Raw genomic sequence first — 21,893 nt, forward strand, 5'->3', positions numbered from 1 at the left:
GTTTTTACTGTAATGTGAGAGATGATACACACATTTAGATAACAGTGTGAGGCATTATATAAATAAGTGGTAAATAAGTTACCCTGGGCCGTAAGGTTTCATGAAAAAGGAGCAATTGGAACTAAGTTGTGACAAATTTGGAATATAAGTAAACAACGGGGAAGGCATTCCAGGGATTGCAGATGTCACATGATTATATAGAAATGTATGCTCAGGTAGTAAGTAAGTAGAGTTTGATTGACGGGGGGCGGGTGGTGGTGTGTGTAATAATTTATGGGGATTAGTGGATTATAGTGTTGCAAAAATGGTTTGGGAACAAATTGGAGAAAAACTTGATTGCCACGTTAAGGGATTTGGACTTAACTGTTGAGATTTATTGGATGTTTTCAGTAGATGATAGTGTGACAGTATTTTAGGAAGATTAAGATGGAAGTGATAGACATGTAGAATTTAGAGGTGGTTTGATAGAAGCAGGGGAAAACCCAGACAAATCTGAGTAGTCCGATAGGCTAGAAATGAATTGATGATACCAGAAATTCTAAAGAAAGACTATATAGAATTTGATTATTTAGAAAATGATGGTGTCACCAATAGAAATATTGTGAAGTTGGAATGGAAAAGTGCTTTGGAAATAGAGGAAATGAAAAATTTTGTTTTAGGTTATATTGGAAATTTTTATAGTTGGCAGGCACCTAGGAAATTATTTTACATTTGAAGAAGATAGAGGGTGAGATTGTAATAAGATGCTCAAGTAGAAATATATGTTTGGAGATACACAGGATTAGAGCTTGGGCAGGAGCACAGCCCTGAAGGTCAGTTCGGCATTTGGTAGCCTATACTGAGGAATAAGTATTGGAGTTCAGAGAACAAATATCCCGGAGCCAGGGGATGAATCTCCAAGAGCAGACTGGTTAAATAGGTATGGGAAAATAAAGAAGACTCATTTGCAAAGCTTGTCAGCAAAAGAAAGGTAGAGTGGAAGAGTTTTGCTTAAAGCTCTTGAATGGGGAGAAGATTGGAGCAACTGAGTTTTTTCGTGCAGAGTTGGGAACTATGGGGAAGTAAAGGTAGAAGAGAGGGGCATGTTCCCATTTGCCAGAGTTCTGTTGGGAATGATGATAACAATCACGACTGACCCTTAATTACTATATACCAGGTCCAGTTCCAATGCTTTTTACAAGTATTAACTTAATGGTCACAATCCAGTGAGTCAGATACTACTATTATCTCTAATTTTACAAGTGAAGAAACTGAGGCACAGAGAATTGGTAATTTGTCCAGATGCACAAAGCTAGTAAATGGCCTAGACATGTTCAGTCAATGTGGCTTCAGGCTGTCCTTGACCTCTATATAGATTGGCTGCTGAGGCATACATAGTGAATGGATCAAGATGCAGTAAATATGCCAGCCTTAAGGGTGCATAGGGGTCTTTAAGTAAATTGGCTCAATGTTTGTAAAGCTATAGTCCTTTAAGTTCTAGGTCTTAGCTTATGTAATTAAAATGAAGAAATTGGCAGTAGTATTTCCGAGATTCCTTAGTTCTAAAACTGTTACGAATCCAATAATTAAACCATGTATCTTCTGAAAATAAGATAAAGAGGCTTGGAGAAGCCCATGTGGAGAATATGCTTAGGAACTGTTAAGTAAGGAAAAAGATAGCTCAGTAGAAAATGGCCTGAATGTGTATTTGGGGTTTTTTTTTTTTTGTTTTTTGTTTTTTAAGCAGTGTTTTGCAGCTTGGGCACAGATGTAGAAAAATATCTGTAGTTATTGTGCTATATTTGAGAATTGGTGAGGTCAATCCAAAAAGTGAGGAGAGGAGGCCAGAGTGTGGGGCCAGTGTTTAAGTTACTGATTTTTGGACTCTGCAACATGGTTAGGTAGAAATTGAAGTCATGTGAACAAATAACTCCATGGTAACAGTGAAAGCTTTAGCGTATTTTCAGTTGCTTAAAGTGGTCCTATATATAAGGTTAACTCTCATTTTTAAATATAGGCAGTTCCCCCAATATATCCCAGAGAAACATGTATTCAAGTTGAATGTGCTAAAGAAATTAAAAATACTTGCTGAGTTCTTTATTATTTTTCATTTTACACAGGCCTTTAATGATGTATCTTCAGCATCTAAAAATGTTCTTTAACTTTTTCCTTTCACTCATTTGCTCAGTTTATACTGTCAGTTTCTGACTAAGAAATGTACCAATTTCAGCATATCTAATTCTTTATCTCAGTGGAATTACTTTTTGAAACTGCTAGTATCTGTGCTTTCATTTTTGTGTTTTCCATTCACCTTAATTGATTTTTACTTTTATTTTATCAAAACTTAACTGTAAATACTACCGTGTGGAGGCACTGCCAAAAGAGGTCTATTTAAGTGGCAGGCTAGGGCCATCATACTGTAGCTCAAAATGTTCGTCCCCCGATGTAGGAAGTTTCACACGTGTTCTACCGAATGGGACTTTTAGGAACGTTTCTGATAAAATGTGCTAAGTGCAGTTGGCATGAAAATCAGTATCAGGGGTCTCAACATTCCACCTTCAGACAGGAAGATGAATAAATGTTTAGGGTTCTGTGGTATCAGTGTAACTTATCTTCGGTCTCAAGGATCATATCCCTTTGTGTTTTGAAAGCATTACTACATGGTCTGTTCTTCAGTTTTTTGTTCATTGCTCTTGTAGTACTTAGTTGAACTTCCATATATATATAATTTTTAGGCAAAGTGAACCTTTGTAGTGTTTTAGTGCTCTTGGTGTAGATAGCCAGAGCCTATCTCTTCGCATTGAAGAACACAAAGGAAATACGATTTTTACTTGGAATCAGTAGAATCAGGGATGGTTCTTAGTTTGTTGGTACCCCGATTTCAAGATGAGAATAGTGAACATTTTGAGGAACATTTTTGGTTAAGCAGAATGGTGCAAACTGAGAGAACACTTCTTTGGGATGAAAGAGTCTGACCATTGACTTCGGAAATGAATTCACAAAATTGAAGCAGGCATAGAAAAGCTAAATGCTAATTTCTGTTTCTTAGTAGTATTTCTTTCTCTCTCTAGAAGAATGTTCCCTTTGAGGAAACTGAGACCGAAAGGAATTCGGTGAATTTCACAAGACCGCAAAACAAAAATGAGGGTGTGATGTGGCTTTTGTGCTTGTCCATAAGAAAAATCTTGTCTTACTTTAGTAAATATGAAAACATTTCAGATTTCACAGGAATTATTTTTTCTTTAACATGTTTTCTAAATAAAATAATTTTAAAAGCATGGTTATATTGGAGAGGAAAAAGTTCTGCTACTTTCCAGTTTTAAGAATTTTTAAGTTATACGTCATTTTGTTAAAGCCTCAAATTGTGTCCTTGTAAAACATCGCAGAATTCAGCATTCACAGGTATTCATTATTTGCCAGGCTCTGACTTAGGTGTAAGAAATATGTTGGTAAATAGAAGGCATCTGGTCCCTGGAACAGATAAACAAATGTTATAAAATATAATGAAGAAAACCGGATACAGTGATAAAGGAAATTGACGAGGGCAAGTACATAGGCCAAAAAAGGGCTCTTTGAGGAAGTAGTGATTTTTAAACTAAGGCTTGAAGAATGAAAAAGGTGTTCATGAGACGAATGGGTTGAAGAGCATTCCAGGCAAAGGGAGTGCTTCTAAAGCCTTTTTTTTTTTTTTTTTTTTTTCCCTTCTGTGAAGGACAAGATAGTCAATATTTTCAGCTTTCCAAGCTAGACGTTCTTTGTCAGGGCTTCTTAACTCTCCTGTTGTAGCACAGTAACAACAATAGACCATATATAATGAATGGTGGGGTGGTACTTCAAGAAAATTTTACTTTAAAAAGGTAGCAAGCCGTCTTTGTCCATCTCTGGACTAGAGAAATTGAAGGATGGGGGGGGGGCCTGTCGTGAATGGGAAGTTAAGAATTGGTGGTGAGGAAGAGTGGGTGCAGATGAGGTCAGAGAGAGAAGCAGAAGCCAGATCATGGCAGCCTTTGAGGTCTGGGTATAAGGACTTCATACTGATTTGTGTATACAGTAGGAAGCCACGCAAGGATTGTAAGCAAGACAGCGACATGATCTAATTAGGGTTTTAAAACACTACTCTGGTTGCTGTGTGGTAAATAAGTTAGAGAGCTCCAAGTTGGAGGGCTCAAGAGTTGAAGTGAGGGGAACAGAAAGGAATAATTCAGTAGCTTTGGGTGAGCGATACTGGTGATTTGCACCAGTCTAGTGACAATGGGGATAGAACAAAATTTCAGGTGTAAAAAAATTGTCTTCAAATTGATTATATATAATGAAGAAGAGGGAAAAATGATTTCTAGATTTGGGGCTCTTGGACAATTCAGTGATTCCATTTCTTTTTTCTTATTTTTTTTAAATCCTCACCAGAGGATATGGTTACTGATTTTTTTCTTTTCTCTTTTGTTTTTTTTGAGAGAGAAACGTTGATCAGTTCCCTGACCAGGGATTGAACCCACAACCTAAGCATGGCCCTGACCAGGAGTCAGACCTGCAGCCTTTTGGTGTACAGGATGACTGTTCAACCAAGCGAGCCATTCGGCCAGGGCCCATGATTCTGTTTCTTGATGTAGATTGGTGGTGAGGGGTGGAGGGGCTCCATTTAAACTGGTTACTTTTAAGATGCCAGTGAAATTGGGTTTGCAAATCTAGTTCTTTGAGAAGTTTGGACTGGAAATGTAAATTTGGGGGTTATGAGCATATAGATGATACATAAAGCCCTGGAAGTGGAAGAAATCACACAGAAAAAAGAAATAAGGGATCCAGATTGAACTCTGATGAATTTAAACATTTCAGGTGGTTTGAGGATTGCAGTGGAGACTGAAAAATGGCCAGAGTGTTAGTGTCACTTTAAGATTCAGTGCTAACCTTAAATTATAAAATAATTTAATTGCAACATTTATCTGAGTTGTAGTTTTCTGTGTGTGTGTGTGTTTGTAATGTTAACGGACAATTTTAAATTCAGTAATAGGGATAATTAGTTTTGTTACTAGTGGGCAGGGTTAGATAAGGCTTGAGTTGTCTTTTTAAAACTTTTTACACAGGTTTACTAAGGTATAATTAACAAATAAAATTGTAAGATATTTGAAGTGGGTTTTTTGGGGTGAGATTATTTACTTTTAGAAGATTCCTTTTTGGGATCCAAACTTGACAGTCTTGTAAGCTCACAGTTCATTAATCTAGGACTTTCCCTTTTCTTCTTTTACTGAGTGTTGAGCATTCTATGTTTAATAATAAGAAATAAGCAGCTACAGTAGAAAAGTACTGGGTAGAAAGTAGGAAGATCTGGACTTTAGGGCTAATTCCGCCACCAGCAGTCTTGAACAAATGACTAGACTTTCCTGAACTTTAGATTATTAATGTATAAAATGAGATTGGGATTGGTTCTATTAGCCAGAACCTTAAAATTACATAATGATTATGTGTCTTGACAATTTGGGGTTATTAAAACTTAGAGTGATCATAGTTTTTGCAGTTTTCTCCTGTGTTGTCATACATGTTTAGAATAAAATTTCCAATTTTAATTATTTTTTAATGTTAGGGGAGAAACTTTCTTTTGTTTTTACTTGTCCACAATTTTATCTTAATTTTGTGATGCTTAACAGGTTTCTTAGATTTGCTTTATGTTTCATTTTCCATTCTCTTCAAATGATCACTCTACAGTAATAATTTATTAATAATGTAGCCTCATAAATAAGCTTATAAAATCTAATTCTTACACTTTGAAGGTTTGTTTTCCTCTTAGAAAAGCAACTAAACAAAAATGATGTTGACTTTTTAGCCTCTTAGTGCTAAAAAGAACATTTATTTCAGTGGCTTTCAAACTCTATTCATATATCCTATTTTTCAAATAATATCTTACTGTGATTGGATGGGAAGACAGCAAAATGAGGAAAGGCTTTGTGCTGCTCACTTTTCATTCCATTCCGAAAACTGCCTATTGAGGACCTACTAGTGCTAGTCACTAGCCTGCTAAATAAGCATTTGCAGTGTACCAGTGATCCCTGCCTTTGAAGAACTCCTTTTGGGTTTACATACTTGAGTCTGCCTTGTAATCCTGCCCAGTTCTAAACTCTTTGCTTTGTAGGTAGAGAATGTGAAGCCTTGACGGGAAATAGCTTCAGCTTTTAAGTGTCTTTCATTTTGGTGGGTTTATTTTTGTAAACTGAAGACTTTGTAGATTATCACCCAACTGTTTATTTTTTGTATGTAGGGTTGCTGAAAATGATGTCTCTACTTAAGCTGTTGTTTTAATATATTAATTTTTCTCCCCAGTTTTAGAGGGAAAATGAGAAGAGCTAGGGTTTTAGATATTATGTTTATTTGTAGGTAAATTAAGATGTTCATGCGAGGGTACTAATTGCATATGGAAATTAAGTTGGTAATTTGATGGTAAACTCTAGACTATTTTGTAGGCCAATTAACCAGACACAGCTTTTATAATAAAGCTTTTTTAGTACTTTTCCTCCCTTTCTAGGCAAATGTGAATGAATGTAGAGAGATTTTTTTAATGGCATTCACGTACAAAATATGTTATAAATATAATGATTGCAGTGAATTATGAAGTATGATAAAAACACTGGAAAATGATTTTTGTTAGCAAAGATAGATTCAGGGGCCCACATATAGCTCTGTCCTGTGTTTAAGCCACCATAAAAATAATTAAGCTGCCATGCTTGTCAGTAGGAAGCTCCCTACTGACAATTTAAGTGAGGTGATCAGATTTGAAGGGGAATTGTACCTGAGGAAGTCAGGGCAGGATAGAAAGAAGAGGTCACTTTGATGAGCTTTAAAGCAATATTAAAGACTAACCATATGAATAAAAAGGCCAAAGATAGTTTTAGTAGGAAAAATGGCATGAGTGAAAAAGGCAGGTAGATCTGAGCCTAGGTCTGGTAGATCTGTGTAAATCAGTGGCTTTCAACTGGTATGCTGCAAGAGTTTTTAAAACATAGCAATACCTGATTATTTCGTCAAGGGCACTGACCTCTTTTCCCTTAGATTGTCAAATTAAAAAAAAAGACAACAGCCAACACAGTAGCTGTATGGTGTGATGCCCCGTCTCGAACCATAAATATATAGGTCATATAATAGAGTTGCATCATGGTCATCTTGCATAATAAGGTTTTATCTGATTGGTTAATTCTTGGTCCCACAAATCCTTATATACAAGAATATAAAAAGTTACTTTGGAGCACAAAGGGTAGGTAGGTAATTACTTCTCTTATTTTGGTAAATCATTCAAAACCATACCTTTTTTTTTTTTTTTTTTTTTTTTTTTTTGGTGTGCTCCAGAATTTGAGTAATTAGTTTATTTGTGCCATGAGATGAAAAAGGTTGAAAATTGCTGATGAAGATGGAACAATAAAAGGCTTTAGTGCATTTGTAGGAAATGAGAATGAGAGTTACTTGGACAGTTTTGGAAGACATTGTAGGAGATTTAGCTTTTATGCTGTGGGTGTTAGGAGCCATTTGTTTTTATTCTTTGAAAGACACTGGAGAAGATGAAGTAAAGGTTTATTAGTAGGAGTGCGTTTTTAGTGCTTTGTTGCTGTTTATCTTTCATTTTGACGTCTTCACATGCCCTTTGTTCCCCACATAGAGTTGCCACCGGAGGCACTTAGGGTAATGACAGGAGTCAGGAAAAGGGGGGGCTGTGAGCTAGGTGTGCCTACCCTTAATGAGTAACGAATAGGGTAATCCCAAAAGAAGAGATTACTAGGGAAAGGGTGGGGAATAGGAATTACTAGTGTATCAGGAAGATGCAGCCAGGGGATGTGAGGGCCATAGGAAGTTGAGTAGCTTCTACTTTGAGAGGATTAGTAGAGAAAATGTTTGAGAACCACCCTTAAAATGTTGTTATTTAGCAAGTTTGACCACGTTGAGCACCAGTTATTTCCACTTACATTGCTGAGTAGACTAGAAGCACTGTGAGGGCTGGTACACCTCTTTATCTTGTTTTCACTTGTATTTTCTAGTGGTAATTCTTTTAATATTTATTAAGTAAGAGACTGAACATGCTAGGATCTGTTTCATTCATCTGTGTGTCTTCTGCTCCTTCATATAGTTGACATTCAGTAACTTTTGAAATGGATCTCTACGAATGTTGCCAGCCTTCAAAGGGTTTTATATCTGTGAACCGCCAAGATGTGTTGTCTTTTATATGTGGGATAATACTTCTGCCCAAGTTAATTACTTAATCTAACCACTGTTTAAGCAGAGTGTGTTTCACCATTTAAAAGTGCAGTATGAATTTTGGGCTGTATTCCTCTAGCTTTTTGAGACTGGAGTTTGTTAGTGTACTTGGGTACTGCATCCTGTGATATTGTGAAACTATGGCTATTTTTTCCCATGGTACTCAACAAAAAGACTAATTGCCATATTGCCATACTTTGTATATGTTTTACTCCTTATTCTGTCAGTGTCTCCATTGCTTAACTAGGGAACTGCTGCTGTGATGGCTTTTAATGTGTATCTTCTTAACCCTTGGAAATGCAGTACTTCACAAACAATAATTCATATTGTCCTTCTGTAGTATACTACTTTTTTCTTTGTTTCCCTTTTAAACCAGTAGGGAAGGCTGCCATTTTTAATGGCATTACTTTGTACTCAGAGATATCCTGATTTTTCTAAGGTGTGTTACTTAAAAAAAAAAAAAAAAAGTTAAAAGTATTTGAATGAAGAATGTATTTTTTTTTAAAGTGCCAAATTTAGATGATTATTTGCTTGGGCATATAGCCAATTTTCTTTATGTATGAAATTATGAAAGTGTGTTGTACTAATTCTCATTGTGTGCCTGTCCTTTTAACCTCATGACATCTCTATCACTAGTCATTGTATTGAGATCCTATGAAAGCTACTATTAGGCTCCTCTTTTCTTCCTTTCCCCATAGAAATTTTAAAGTGGCTTAATGCATTTTATGTCCCCCATAGTGCCTAGCATCCTACTTTGCTTGTTGGAAGTAGTCATTAAATATTTGACGTATTATTTTGGGTAGAGATTTTATGTATTGTTTTGAATTAACAGCTTCACTTTGGACATTTAAAGTGAAGTAGTGTGCTCTTTGCAGAATGCTTAAGTTGATACTACTATCATATGCATTAGTAAATTACTTAGAGAAGAATCTTCCTTCAGCATCAGGAAAAAAGTCTTCCCTACAGTGGACTATCTTGTTTTTTTAATGATAACTGTTATGATTCCTCTGATCAAGACTGTTACCTTTATTCTGAAAATTTAGTGAAAATGAGAACAAACCTGTCGGTCTAGAAAATGCCAAGAGGGCAGTGAATTTTACATCATTCAAGAATCACTTGTCGTTACTGAATTCTTAGAAAGTTTTAAATATCCGCAACAGTTAAGATTAATTCTCCTAACTTTAGGAGAAGCTTATTTGAAATACAGAAATCTTGAGGTGTTACATGTATTACGAGAGGTAACAATGTGTATTCACCAAACTTATATTGAATGTACAAATAATAGGAGATTGGCTACATTACAAGCTCCTCGAAGCATGAAGTAAAAGAATTCCTTCTAGTAATGCAGAAATACCTATTGTATAAAGGACAAGAAAGCAAGAGTCATGTAGAAATTGAGGGTTTAGAAAATACTGTATAAAATATGTGAACATGTGTGTGTATGTTTTATGTCACTAGTTTCTCAAAACTTAAAGCACTTACGAATTTTCTGGTAATCTTGATAAAATGTAGATTCTGATTGTGTATTTCTAACAAGTTTCCAAGTGATGATGATCTTGATCATGATATCGCTCTTTGGAACACACTTGGAGTCACAGATTCAAATACATATATGAATAATATTATGAATGTATAATACAAGAAATATAATAGTAGAAAATGTTTATATGACACTTACTGTAGGCTAGGCACTGTTCTAAGCATTTTTGTGTATGTTAACTCATTTTGTCCACAAAACACCTTCTTGAAGTAGGTGCTGTTATTCCTATTTCATAAAAACTGATACACAAAGTAATTTAAGTTGCTCTAGGTCACACAGCCACTAAGTGTTGGATCTGTGGTTTAAATCAGACCGAGGGGCTTTTCAGCATCCATACTTCTGTGTGGCCACTATTCACTGTATGTGGCTGTTACATAAAAAAAGCAAAACATTGCACTATCTCTTTTTAATCTTTGAAATCAGAAATTCTTGGGGTAAGCAATGAGCTGTAGAACTGTTTTCTAACTATTTGTGTAATTAGGAGAAATATTCTCTATATTCCAAGACTTAGCTTCCATTGAGATTCATTTCTGTGCTAAGCCACTCTTATTGATAGGTTTGGGTCTATGTCACATCACTCTGGTGTGATGAAATTTATTGAGATCTTCAAGGATAATTTTTGATGGCATTTTGTGGAAAAACAGGATTTACATAACTGGTAAAATTTGTAAAGTGACAAGCCCCCAGATCACATAGGTAGGACTCTGAAAAAATTCAGGTGTTATAAATGGGAACTTAGATCCTTTCTTAAATTATGGTAAATGCTGCATATTTATGCAAATACTCTAGTTTCATCAGACAAAACAAGCAATATATTTCAGAATTTAGAGTCAGAAAGGTGTGTTGCAGACATCCAGTGGCTCTCATTTATTTTAAAACAGTAGATAGTCAACCCTACTTTTAAAATCATACAAAACCAATAGAAATCATGTTTAATCAGAAGAAATGGAGCCTGCCCTGCAGTGGTACTAAAGCATTAGTGGAGTGTGGTGTAAGTGTCATTGGTCAAATCAAGCCCAGTCATATTACAGGTAAGAAGAGCTACAGACCAGATGGATTTAGTAACAGTAGCTGCCTTGAGCTTGCAAATACTGATTTGATTGTTTTAGCTGCTGGATGAATGCTAAAATATTACAAATTTCTAGGATGTCATACATTTTAAAATCATAGAATCCCTGTGATACTTTTTAGTTGTCTTTGTGTAATTAGCATGCTTCATTTTATGTTTTTAATACATGATGTCTTTTAATGCAAAATAATGCTAAATACAAATTTCTGTACTTCAGAGATTTAATTAATATTTGAATTAAATATTGTCCTGAGTTTTGAGACTCTTTAAGAAGAAAGTCCTTAACTTTCAGTGATCCACACCATCATTAATTATATGGCTCAGTTCTAACTTCAGTGAACTTTAGAACTAACTTCAGTGAACTTTAATTTTAACTGATGAATTTCTTTGTGTTACCTAGACAGTCTGTTAGGATTGGTTGCCTGGGATTTTGCCTTGGAATTGAAATTTAGAGGGTGAAAAATTTTAATTAATGATTAGAAGTAATTGTGTGTGCGTGTGTGCATGCACACTTTGGGGCAGGGGGTACTGTGCAGACTATTACTGTCCTTCAACTCTCCAACCAGCCAAGAGCTGCTGGCCCAGGGCTAGCCTCCTTGTCAATCGTGTAGATATTTGGATGTGAAAACTCAGGGTAAGCTCATGCCTGCTGTCCTTTTCTGTCATTCTCCTTTCCATCCTCCTCCTCTTCCCTTGGCCAGTAATTTGTTTGATTTGAGGATGTATTTTTTGCAGCTTGGGCATTAATTTATCATTGAATATGTTTTATTATGATGTCAAAAGATAAGGGTTTCCTTTGGACTTAGTAATTCCACTTTAATCTTTGCTAAGTGTGTAAGAAAAAAGACAGGAAAAGCCATATTCACAGAAATGAAGAATGTGGTATGCCAGTTTGAACTATTGCAGGGTCATTCATAAGGCTGATATACTCAAAATAATTCACAGTTATTTCGTTGTTTGGCATTCAGATTGCTTCTATGAGTAAAGATTGTGGTATCATAGCTTACCTTTATGATGTAGTAGTAAAGCAGGACCCAACTTGGGAATCGTAATTGCAAGTTTTTTAAAAAACCAATGTGTAATAAAATTAGCCCTTTCTTTTCATGTATATTTCTTTGTGTTCAATCCCATGTATAAATTAATGTACCACCTATCACAATCAATATAGAACATTCCCTCACACCGGAAAACTCCCTCTGTTTTCCCTGTATAGTCACACCTCTCTTTCACCCCTAATACGTGGCAACCACTGATCTGTTCTCTGTTGCTGCAGTTTTGTTTCCTCAAGAATGTGATATAAATGGAATCAATTTGTAACCTTTAGAGACTTTAATTTCTTTCATTCAGCGTAATTATTTTGAGATTGACCCAAGCTATTGTATGTATCAATAATATTTTTTATTGCTGAGTAATTATTGTATGAATGTACCACAGTTGGCTTATCCGTATACCTGTTATCTTGTTTTAAGACATTTGTGTTGTATGCAGTTTCTCATAATTTTGAATACAGCTGCTTGGAACATTTGTGTACAGGTTTTTGTGTGCATGTATGCTTTCATTTCTCTAGAAGTGGGATTGCTGGGTCGTATGGTGGGCATATATTTAACTTCATAAGATACTCTGTTACTGCCAAACTGTTTTTCTTCAGGGCTGTACCATTTTTGCATTCCTTTACTTTTTTGATGATGCATGAGAGTTCTAGTTGTTGGGAATCATCATCAGCACTTGGAACTGTCAGTATATTTTATTGTTAGCCATTCTAGTGGATGTGTAGTGATATCTCATGCTTTCAATTAGCATTTTGTTAATGGCTGATGATGTTGAAGATCTTCTCGTGCAAAATTGCCTTTATTTGTCTTGGGTGAAGTGTGTGTTCAGGTCTTTTGTCCATTTTTAATTGTTTGCTTTCTTGCAAGAGGGTTTTAAAATATATATAAAAAATATATCAATACTCTGGATACAAGTTATTTGGTATTTTCATTTATAGCTTGTCTTTTTTATTGTTTCAACAGTATCTGTAGGACCAGTTTTTTGATGGGGCACAATTTTATTATTTTTTTCTTTATTGATCATCTTTTAGTATTATGTAGGAAGTTGTTTAAAATCTCAGATGACATTTTTTTCTTTTGTTTCACTCTAATAGACCTTTTTCTTTGAATTACTACGATGCTTTGGAAATGATATGCTATATATAACTAGATATTTTTCTCCTAAAGCAAAGGTTAATGTTGAATCTTAATCGGTGGTTTAAAAAAAAAATCAGGACTCAGAATTGCATCAGTAATAATTATTCCAACTATATGAAAACATATTCATGTTGAAGAAGTTCTGCAAAGAGAAGGTACATAAATGACTGATGTGGTTCTTCTATGCCAGTGGTGACATCAGAATCACCTGGGTATGAAAAAAACAAAATAAGAGATACTCTTTCTTTGGCTCTTGGATAGGCCCCAATTTTTTTTTTAATAGACTTCATTTTTTTTTAGAACAGTTTTAGGTTCACAGCAAAATTGAGCAGAAAGTACAGAGATTTTTCATATGTCCTCTGCCTCCACATACACGCATTCAGCCTGCCCTACTTCCTGCATCTCACACTGGAGGAGCACACTTGCGGCAATGGATGAACCTACATTGATGTATCATTGTCACCACCCAGCCTATAGTTTATGATAAGTCGCTCTTAGTGTACCTTCTGTGGGTTTTAACAAATAAATAAATTTATTCCTTGTTGGAGTACCAAACGGAATAGTTTGGCTGCCTTTTTATTATTCCCTCTACCCTAATCCTTGGCAGCCTGTGGTTTTACAGTCTTCTTAGTTTTACCTTTCCCAGAATGTCTGGCTGTATCTGTTCATCTACTAAAGGACATCTTGGTTGGTTCCAGGTTTTGGCAATTATGAATAAAGTTGCTATAAATATCTGTGGGAGGGATTTTTGTATGGACGTAAGTTGTCAACTCCTTTGGTATTTATACCAAGGAGCGTAGTTGCAGGATCATAATGGTGAGACTATGTCTGGTTTTGTAAGAAACTGCCAGACTGTCTTCCAAAGTAGCTGGTGCCATTTTGCATTGCCACCAGGAGCAAATGAGAGTACTGGTTGATCCACATCCTCACCAGCATTTGGTGTTGCCAGCATTTGGGATTTTGGCCGTTCTAATTGGTATGTAGTGGTATCCCATTGTATTTTTAATTTGCATTTTTTGTGAACAGATATTGAACATCTTTTTATATGCTTATTTAGCATCTGAATTTTTTTGGTGAGGTGTCCAGGTCTTTTGCCAATTTTTTAAATTTGGTCATTTATTTTCTTACTGCTGAGTTTTATGAATTCTTTGTATACAGTAAGTCCTCACTTAACATCATCAGTAGGTTCTGTGACTTTTAAGTGAAAAGACGTATATGAAACAAATTTCACCATAGGCTAGGAAACAAGATTGAATAGTCCTTTATTAGATACGTCTTTTGCAGGTATTTTCTCCCAGTCTGTGTCTTGTCTTCTCGTTCTCTTGATCAAAATCTATTGCTCTTCCAATGATTCTAATTATTTACCAGGTTTGTGATCTGTTTTTGAACTGTTGTCTGTGTATTGCTTTATCCTTTGCAAGGCTCAGTGCCATGCCCAGCCCTCAGTTTTCAGCTACTCCTTTTAGTCTCTGCCACAGCTGACTCCCCTTCTCTCAACTTTATGGCTTTGTTACTTGTTCTTGCGTGTCTCCCCCTTCAACTTCTAACTCTTCGTCTGGACAACCTTCATGTAGGTTTTTTTAAGAAATATTGCTGGCCATACTTACCTGCAGGCCCCTTTGATTCTGGTATTACCTGAACAGCAGGGTTCCTTCCCATTTGTCTTTGCTGGTGCAGAAACAGATGGTTTGTTGTCTTGGGGTATAAGGCTAACGATGTTGCCCCACACACACACTGCCCCCACTTTCTCGTTTTCAAAATTTCCATATTGATAAATTAATAATTCATAAAATGAGGTTAATTTTTTCCCATTTAATGTGTATTTTTCATTTATATGCCTACTTTTCTTTTTAAAAGCCTGTTTAATTTTCATAAAGGTTGAACTTTCATCTGATTCCTACCATTTTATTGTATATATTTGAACAAATATCCATTTACTTTTCATGTATCAGAGTAGAAAGAGTATCAGAGTACTTTCCTTGGGTAGTAGTAAAGAAATAATTTTTTGCTTATAAATTGATTTGAATAATCAAGAGATTACAGCAAGGGTATCTAAGGCATTTTACATCTTATGCATGTGTGTGCATGTGTTGTCACTCAAAAATAAATGTTACAAAATTAACTCTAGCTATTTTTTGCTTAGTAATAGTCACTTTTACTGATTTGCGAGGGTAATTTTTTGAAGTGTGATGCAAATAAAGTTTTATTTATTTTGAAGAGTACTTGTGATTAGTGATGTTATATTTTATCATTTTTTTACTCATTCAAACAAATATACCAAGTCCAGTTTGTTTTCTAAAATCTGAGTAACTTTACTATAGGTAACACATAACTTAATTTTTATACCAAATAAGTATATAGAAGTTAAGTCCTTAAGCATAATTAATTACTAAATATTCTGGTGTTTGGGATATTTCATTTTTGTTACGTGGTAGAGTGTATGTAGTGTTGTCATGATTTTAACTTAATTGCCACTCAAAATTTAGTGGTTCAGTGAAAGAATATGAAGTTTGGTGAAGACTTATAAATAGCTACATTTTCAGCTTACTGTGTTCTTAGCTACCTTGGGAATTTGTATCTGACAAATGGTAGGCTTAATGAGTTAAAATAAGTGATATTTTTTCCATTTTGCATAGTAGTATTTGTTAAACACAGTACTGTAAACTAACCAACTTGGATATTTATCACTGTTGACATAGTCAACATATTTATGGGAGGATTTCTGAGTGATGTATTTTGAAGTTCAGATGCTTCAAAATACACTTGTGTATAACAAAATACAGTTGTGAACAAAAGATTAAGTATAGGCTGGTGGTCTTAGAATAGATATATTGTCCCTGTCTCTAATATCTCTTGAAGACCTCATTTCTTCCAATATTTAAGAAAAAAATAAACTAGATACAGTTTTCTCAATTCGAACTTACTCTCCTGTGTGTTGGGAATAGTGTGCTATGTGTATTTTTTTTTTCCAGTGTTTGGCACTTCCAACCACTTGTTTATTCTAGTTATAATATGCAATGACATTTTACTTACATGTGTTTAGAATTCAGATTTATAGATATCTATATATTTCATTTCATGTATTAAGTAATTTGTTTTTCAAAAAAACATCATGACTTCAGATTCTCCCCAACCTGAAAAAAATTTACTGCTGCAGATTGTGGTAAAGGATGTTTGGAGACACAGATGTATGGTAAGGCTGGAGTTACTGAGAATTGAGCTATAGGAAGATTAGTTGAATTTGAATAACTGGAGACATTGGCAGTATAGTCTCAAAGAGTTAACAGGAACTTAGAGGACAAACACACTACTACTTCACAATAAAGCTAGAACCAGAGTCTAGATTCTGTTTCCTAGTTAAACTCGCTTGCTTTTGGACTAATAACATAGCAGGAAGAAGTGGTCAGTAACATCTTACTGGAGAAAGTGGCAGTATGCATGTAGACTATGTAAAGAAATTCTTGAAATCTGTTTAGTCCTATCAGGATTGCATTAGAAAGGCATTTCAGACTCAGGGAACTTCATGTACAAAGACAGATATCCTGAAAGAGCTTACTATGTTGGAAGTGGATCACAGTATTGGAGGGCGGGGATGAAATAAAGCTTTTTAACATAGGCTGGGCTCTGATGTAGGTGTGGAAGGTTCACATGGAAAAGCCAGAATCCCTGCTGCTGTGGAGCTTACATTTTGGTGGGAGAAGTAATAAACTAGTTATATAGTGGTTGGTATTGAGTACCGTGAGGAAGAATGAACTATAAGGTGAAGGAGTAAAGATACAGGTGGTTGTTTGAAATTAGGTGGTCAGGGGAAACCTGTCTGTGGAGGTGAAACTTGAGAAAAAAATGAGGGCGTGAGCTGTGAATCCAGGCAGAAAAAATGGCAAGAGCACATTTTCTATATGCAGCTCCATTGTGGCTACAGTGTACTAAATTAATAGTTAATGATCCCTGGGTGTTTAATGATTGCCAGGCACTGTTTCTAAGTGTGTTACAAATGTTAATTCAATCCTTGCAATGGTCCAACAAAATGGACACTATTTCACATGTAGGGAAACTGAAACATAGGGATTAAATAATTTACCCAAAGTCACAGAGCTAGTCAGAGAGCTGGGATTCGAGCCCAGATAATTTGACTCCAGAATCAGTGGTCTCACCATTCTTCAAAGATGGGAGAAGGAAGGTGGAGTTGGAGCAATAACCTGGGGCCAGTTCTATAGAGGCTTGTAGTTCCTTACAAGTGTTTAGGATTCTATTCCGACTGTGATGTTAAGAAATGCCCAAGAGGTTGCTTTATGATTTTGGAGGTCAAGGGAAGGGTCTGGACTATACAAAACACATTTGTTAGTCATCTGTACATAGTTATATTATAGCTTAAAATATTTCTGCTGGTTTGTAACATTTCCTTAATTTAAAATTGAAGATTCCACTTCATTATTTTATTGAACAGATTAAGTGCATGTATACATATGAGCGTGTGCACGTGTGTGTGTATGTATAAACAAACTGTAATGAACTCTTCTGTTAATAGGTGCGAGAGGATGTACTTAATTCATTGAATAACAACTTTCTTCAAACGCTAAATCAAGCTTGGAATGATCATCAAACAGCTATGGTGATGATCAGAGACATACTAATGTATATGGTAAGTAGATCTTTTTTGTTGTTATTCCTTTAAGGAGTTGGATATTTCAAAGCAGCGTTTTCTTTTTCATTTATTTGAATAGTATATGTCAGTGTGGAAGATACTTTTTTTTTTTAAATAAACAATATTTCACTTTATTTTACTCATAAGCTAAGGGCCGCCTTAGCTTATGAGTGAAGGATTTAATGTTTCTTATACATAATGATTAGAATGAAAGACTGGGAGGGTAAGATAGAATTTTTCTTCCTGAATACCTAGCGTTTTTGCTTCAAAATGGGAAATATTGAAAAACTTTATTAATATCTCTTCTTGAGTAAGGGTGGTTGAATGACAGTGTGATAGAGGGAAGGTGAACATACTGTTCTAAGTTTTTAAAACCTAATGTCCATATATCTTCAGTGATACGGGTTGTCATTAATACAAACATTTTTGTAACATCTGTACTCTAATAGCTACCCTTTGTCTCTTTTAATAGTATATCCTTGCAATATCCATATTCTTTAGATGTACAAGGAGTGACCAAAAAAAAATACCACAGAATTTATTTATAAAAAATTGTGTATGTATTCTTATATGTTTGAACTTCACTTTCCTTCAAAGTACTTTCCATTCACTGCAATACACCTATCAAGATGTTTTTTCCACTGCTCAGAACAGTTTTTGAACTTGTTAGTTTTGATGTCTTTCAGTGCTTCTGTCCTTTTTTGTTTCACCTCTTCCACACAGGCAAAACCTTTCCCTTTGAGGACTTTTTTCATCCAGGGAAACAAAAGTGTCTTGGGGCATGATTGGGTGAATAGGGAGGGTGGGCATGGGGGTCATGATGTTTTCAGTCAAAACCTGCTGAACACTCAGCACCCTGTGGGCAGGTGCGCTTGTAAATCACCCATGAAATGGGCAACCCTGTTGAAAGAGTCTTCAAAACAAATTCACTGAAGCCAAACGCAGCCTCCCACAGCAATGCCGGCTGGTGCATTGATACAGACGGGTTCCTAGAAGACTCACCTAGCGGGGGAAGCCTGTACTGCAAGGGGCCTGCCCTGTGGAAGGTCATTCTGGTTTTTTGGGGGGGAGGGTCCCCCTTGTATATTTCATTTTCACCTATTATTACTGTTATTTCTTTCAGCTAAGAAAAATATCTTGTTCAGCATGACGATTTGGAAAACATTGACTTGAGCTAAGGTGTTTAATTACTTAAAAGGAGATAAAACTATTGGGTTTGGGTTTTTTTTTAACTTCCTTATGATTATAGAATGAAACTAAACCCATCAAGCTGCTTAATTATTCTGTCACTGCAAAATTACCAAGTCTAATAACATCTTGTTATATCAGTGTTCATGTTTGGGAATTGGAAATAATGATTTTCTTCTAAGTTTTTACTCTTTGACTTTCAGATATTTATTTTGTTTTCTTTAGTTGTAATATAGTGGTGAAGTGCTTTCCTAGTTTCTTTTACTTGATAGAATAAAGTAATGTATGGAAAGAATTCTCAGTGAGAGCAAACACCTGTAAAGTGTTAGGTTCTGCTGAGAAATTCAGTCAGGCCTATTACCCCTGGTTTTGTAGGGGGCCTAGTGGCAAAGGGGGCCAAAAGTAAGTTCATTTTTCAGTAGTTTGGTAAAAGGTGTAACTGTTTAGTGTTTCTGAGCCTCATTTTCCTCTTCGGAATATGGATCCATGTTGTGTTGACATTTTGAGAAAAGGAGATAGTATATGAACACATATCATAATGTCTGGATATAAATGTGAAGTAAGTTATCTTATTGCTATTCTCTTTAAGTTCTGGATTTTGGTAAGTCTTTATATTCTAACACTAAGATAGTAAATCACTTAATTTCATGATCCGTTGCTCTACTGATACAAGTATTTTAAAATTATACACACACTCAATCTTGTTTATTTTTGAAAAGATTTTATTTATTTTTAGAGAGAAGGGATGGGAGAGAGAAAGAGAGGGAGAGAAACATCAGTTGGCTGCCTCTTGCACACCTCCAACCGGGGACCTGGCCCGCAACCCAGCTGTATGCCCCTAGCCAGGAATGCTACTGGTGACCTTTAGGTTTGCAGGCTGGCACTCAACCCACTGAGCCACACCAGCCAAGACTCATGTTATTTTTAAAATTTGTTTTATTTCAGTTATTTATTTATTGTCTCATGAAATGCTAGCTGTTATGTAACCATAGTCAAGTTCGTTCTTCAGCTTCCTCATTTATAAAATGAAATATGGTACCAACTGGGAAGGATATCCATGAGGCTTAAAGGAGCCATTCATGTAAAGTATTTGCAGGGCCCTGGACTGTAACGTGCTCAGTAAAACTTAACTAATATTTATTTTTCTTGTCCCTTCAACATTTCGTCAAACCCATCTGGTAGTGCTGCAGACCTGGATAAACCCAGCAACTTAAACCTTTCCTGGGCCTCTGTTGGAGGAAACGCCACAGAGGGTAGATTAGTGCCACTATTTATCCTTTGTCACAAAACCTCCAGTCAGCCTCCTGCACTGGCCAGCGGTCTCACTCTTTCTCTAGGCAGCTCATCCCACCACTTTGAAATAGTTGTTTCTCTTCAAACCTCCAGCTCTCCTGTTTATACCGTTGCTTTTAATTACTCATCTTGCCTTCAGCCTCTCAGAGAAAAAGAGAAGGCATCAAGTGGAAACTATGTTGTATTTTGCTACTGAATCTACGGTTTTATCTGTATTTCCTCTCCTTTTGTGTGTGTGTGTGTGTGTGTGTGTTTTGTTTTTTTTTTTCTTTTTTCCTTCCTGTTTTAATGGAGGGTAGTTAGTGTCTTTCTGGCAAAACCAATTCTCTACCTATTCTAAGGATCATGTCCCTTTTTACCTTGTCAAAAACCTGACATATTTTCAGGTTCTGCCTTCATACTGGGTCTTACTCATCAGCTTTAGTATGTTTGGGCCATTCCCATCCTCAAAATGAAATTCTACCCAATTTTCTTTTGGGCCCTTGAGTTACTGAATGTCTCATAAGAAATGTTGATGCTTGTTATCTCCCTTTCTTCGTCTTTTATTCAGTTTGAATATGTTCCAGTTAAGCTTCTGTCTTAACTATTCTGTTCAGTCTTATCCTTATCAGGATCACCATATTTGCACATCTCTGAAGGCAAAGATCGCTGATTCTCATGCTCCTTGTTTTTTCTCCAGCAGTATTTGCACAGTTGGGCAGTCTTGTCTTCTAACCTGTTGGGTCCTTAATTTCTGTGACAAAGCACTCCTTTAGTGTGCCTCCTCCCTTTCTGACTTTTTCTTCTTAGCCACGCCTCCTCTGCCTTTTAACTAGAGACATTCTTAGGGCTTTGACCTAGTTCTCCTTCTCCTGGTATACCTCATTTACTACCTTAGCTTCATTTAGTGCCTCTGTGTAGTTGATTCCCAAATTCTGTCTCCAGCTTTATTCTCTTAGATTCACACTCATTCATTTGTCTAGTTGATGGCTCCCTGCGTTGTCTGAGAGGTATTTCAAACTTGGCATTTCCAGATGAGCTCATAATCAGTGTCAATTCATTTCATTTGTTTATGGGACTTATTGTCAATTCCTTCTCCCTCTCTCTGCATCATATATTTCTATAATTGGCAATTTCTGTTTTTATATCTACTACCTAAGACCAAATCACCTTCATTTCTCTTCATACAATAACTGGTCTTAAAACAGTGTACTCCTCTCTCTTCTCTTTTCCATAATGCTCCTACAGTTACTGTTGTAAAGCACATAATGATGTTACTTCCCTGCTGAGATCCTTCTCTCTCATCTTTGAATCTTCATACATGTCTTCTGTCTGGGAATGTTTCTAGAATGTTTCCTCTTTTTATGTGATATATTTCTCCTTATCCTCTAGAACTTAGCTTAAATTTCTAGTAAGGTTTCCCTGACCCATGTAACATGTACTACCTGCTGACCACAACTGCTCTGATTGTACACAGCACTGTTCCTTTGCAGCATTTATCACATTCATTAACAGCTGTTTAGTACCTTGTTTCCCAACTAGACGGGACTCTGTGAGGTCTCTGTCACCACACGGTGTCTCCAGCACCTAGCCGAGCTCCTTGCGCAAACTAGGCATTTAGATATCTCGAATGAGTTAATGGACACAGATTTCAAAATAGCTTATGCTTTTTTAGAATACTTATTGAAAATATGTTCTTTTAGATTCAGAAATTAAAGAGTTGATTAGATATCTTCATGTTTCACAAAGTAGAATTCTTTCACTCTTTATTTTGCCCTTTTTCTG

General features: G+C 35.9%; 1 protein-coding gene across 2 annotated transcripts in view; it reads left to right on the top strand.

Moving 5' to 3' along the window:
• The window catches only part of CUL3 (cullin 3), a 91,746-nt gene that overhangs the window by 23,964 nt on the left and 45,889 nt on the right, over positions 1–21,893 (top strand). For both annotated transcript variants that reach the window (XM_054585608.1, XM_054585609.1), the window contains one exon: positions 17,532–17,645. In XM_054585608.1, the coding sequence (XP_054441583.1) occupies positions 17,532–17,645 (114 nt within the window). The remainder of the gene's footprint in view (positions 1–17,531; positions 17,646–21,893) is intronic.

Source organism: Pteronotus mesoamericanus, unplaced genomic scaffold (genome assembly GCF_021234165.1).
Source record: "Pteronotus mesoamericanus isolate MK-2021 breed Mesoamerican mustached bat unplaced genomic scaffold, CSHL_Meso_final contig_90, whole genome shotgun sequence".
In the NCBI taxonomy this organism is placed as follows: domain Eukaryota; kingdom Metazoa; phylum Chordata; class Mammalia; order Chiroptera; family Mormoopidae; genus Pteronotus; species Pteronotus mesoamericanus.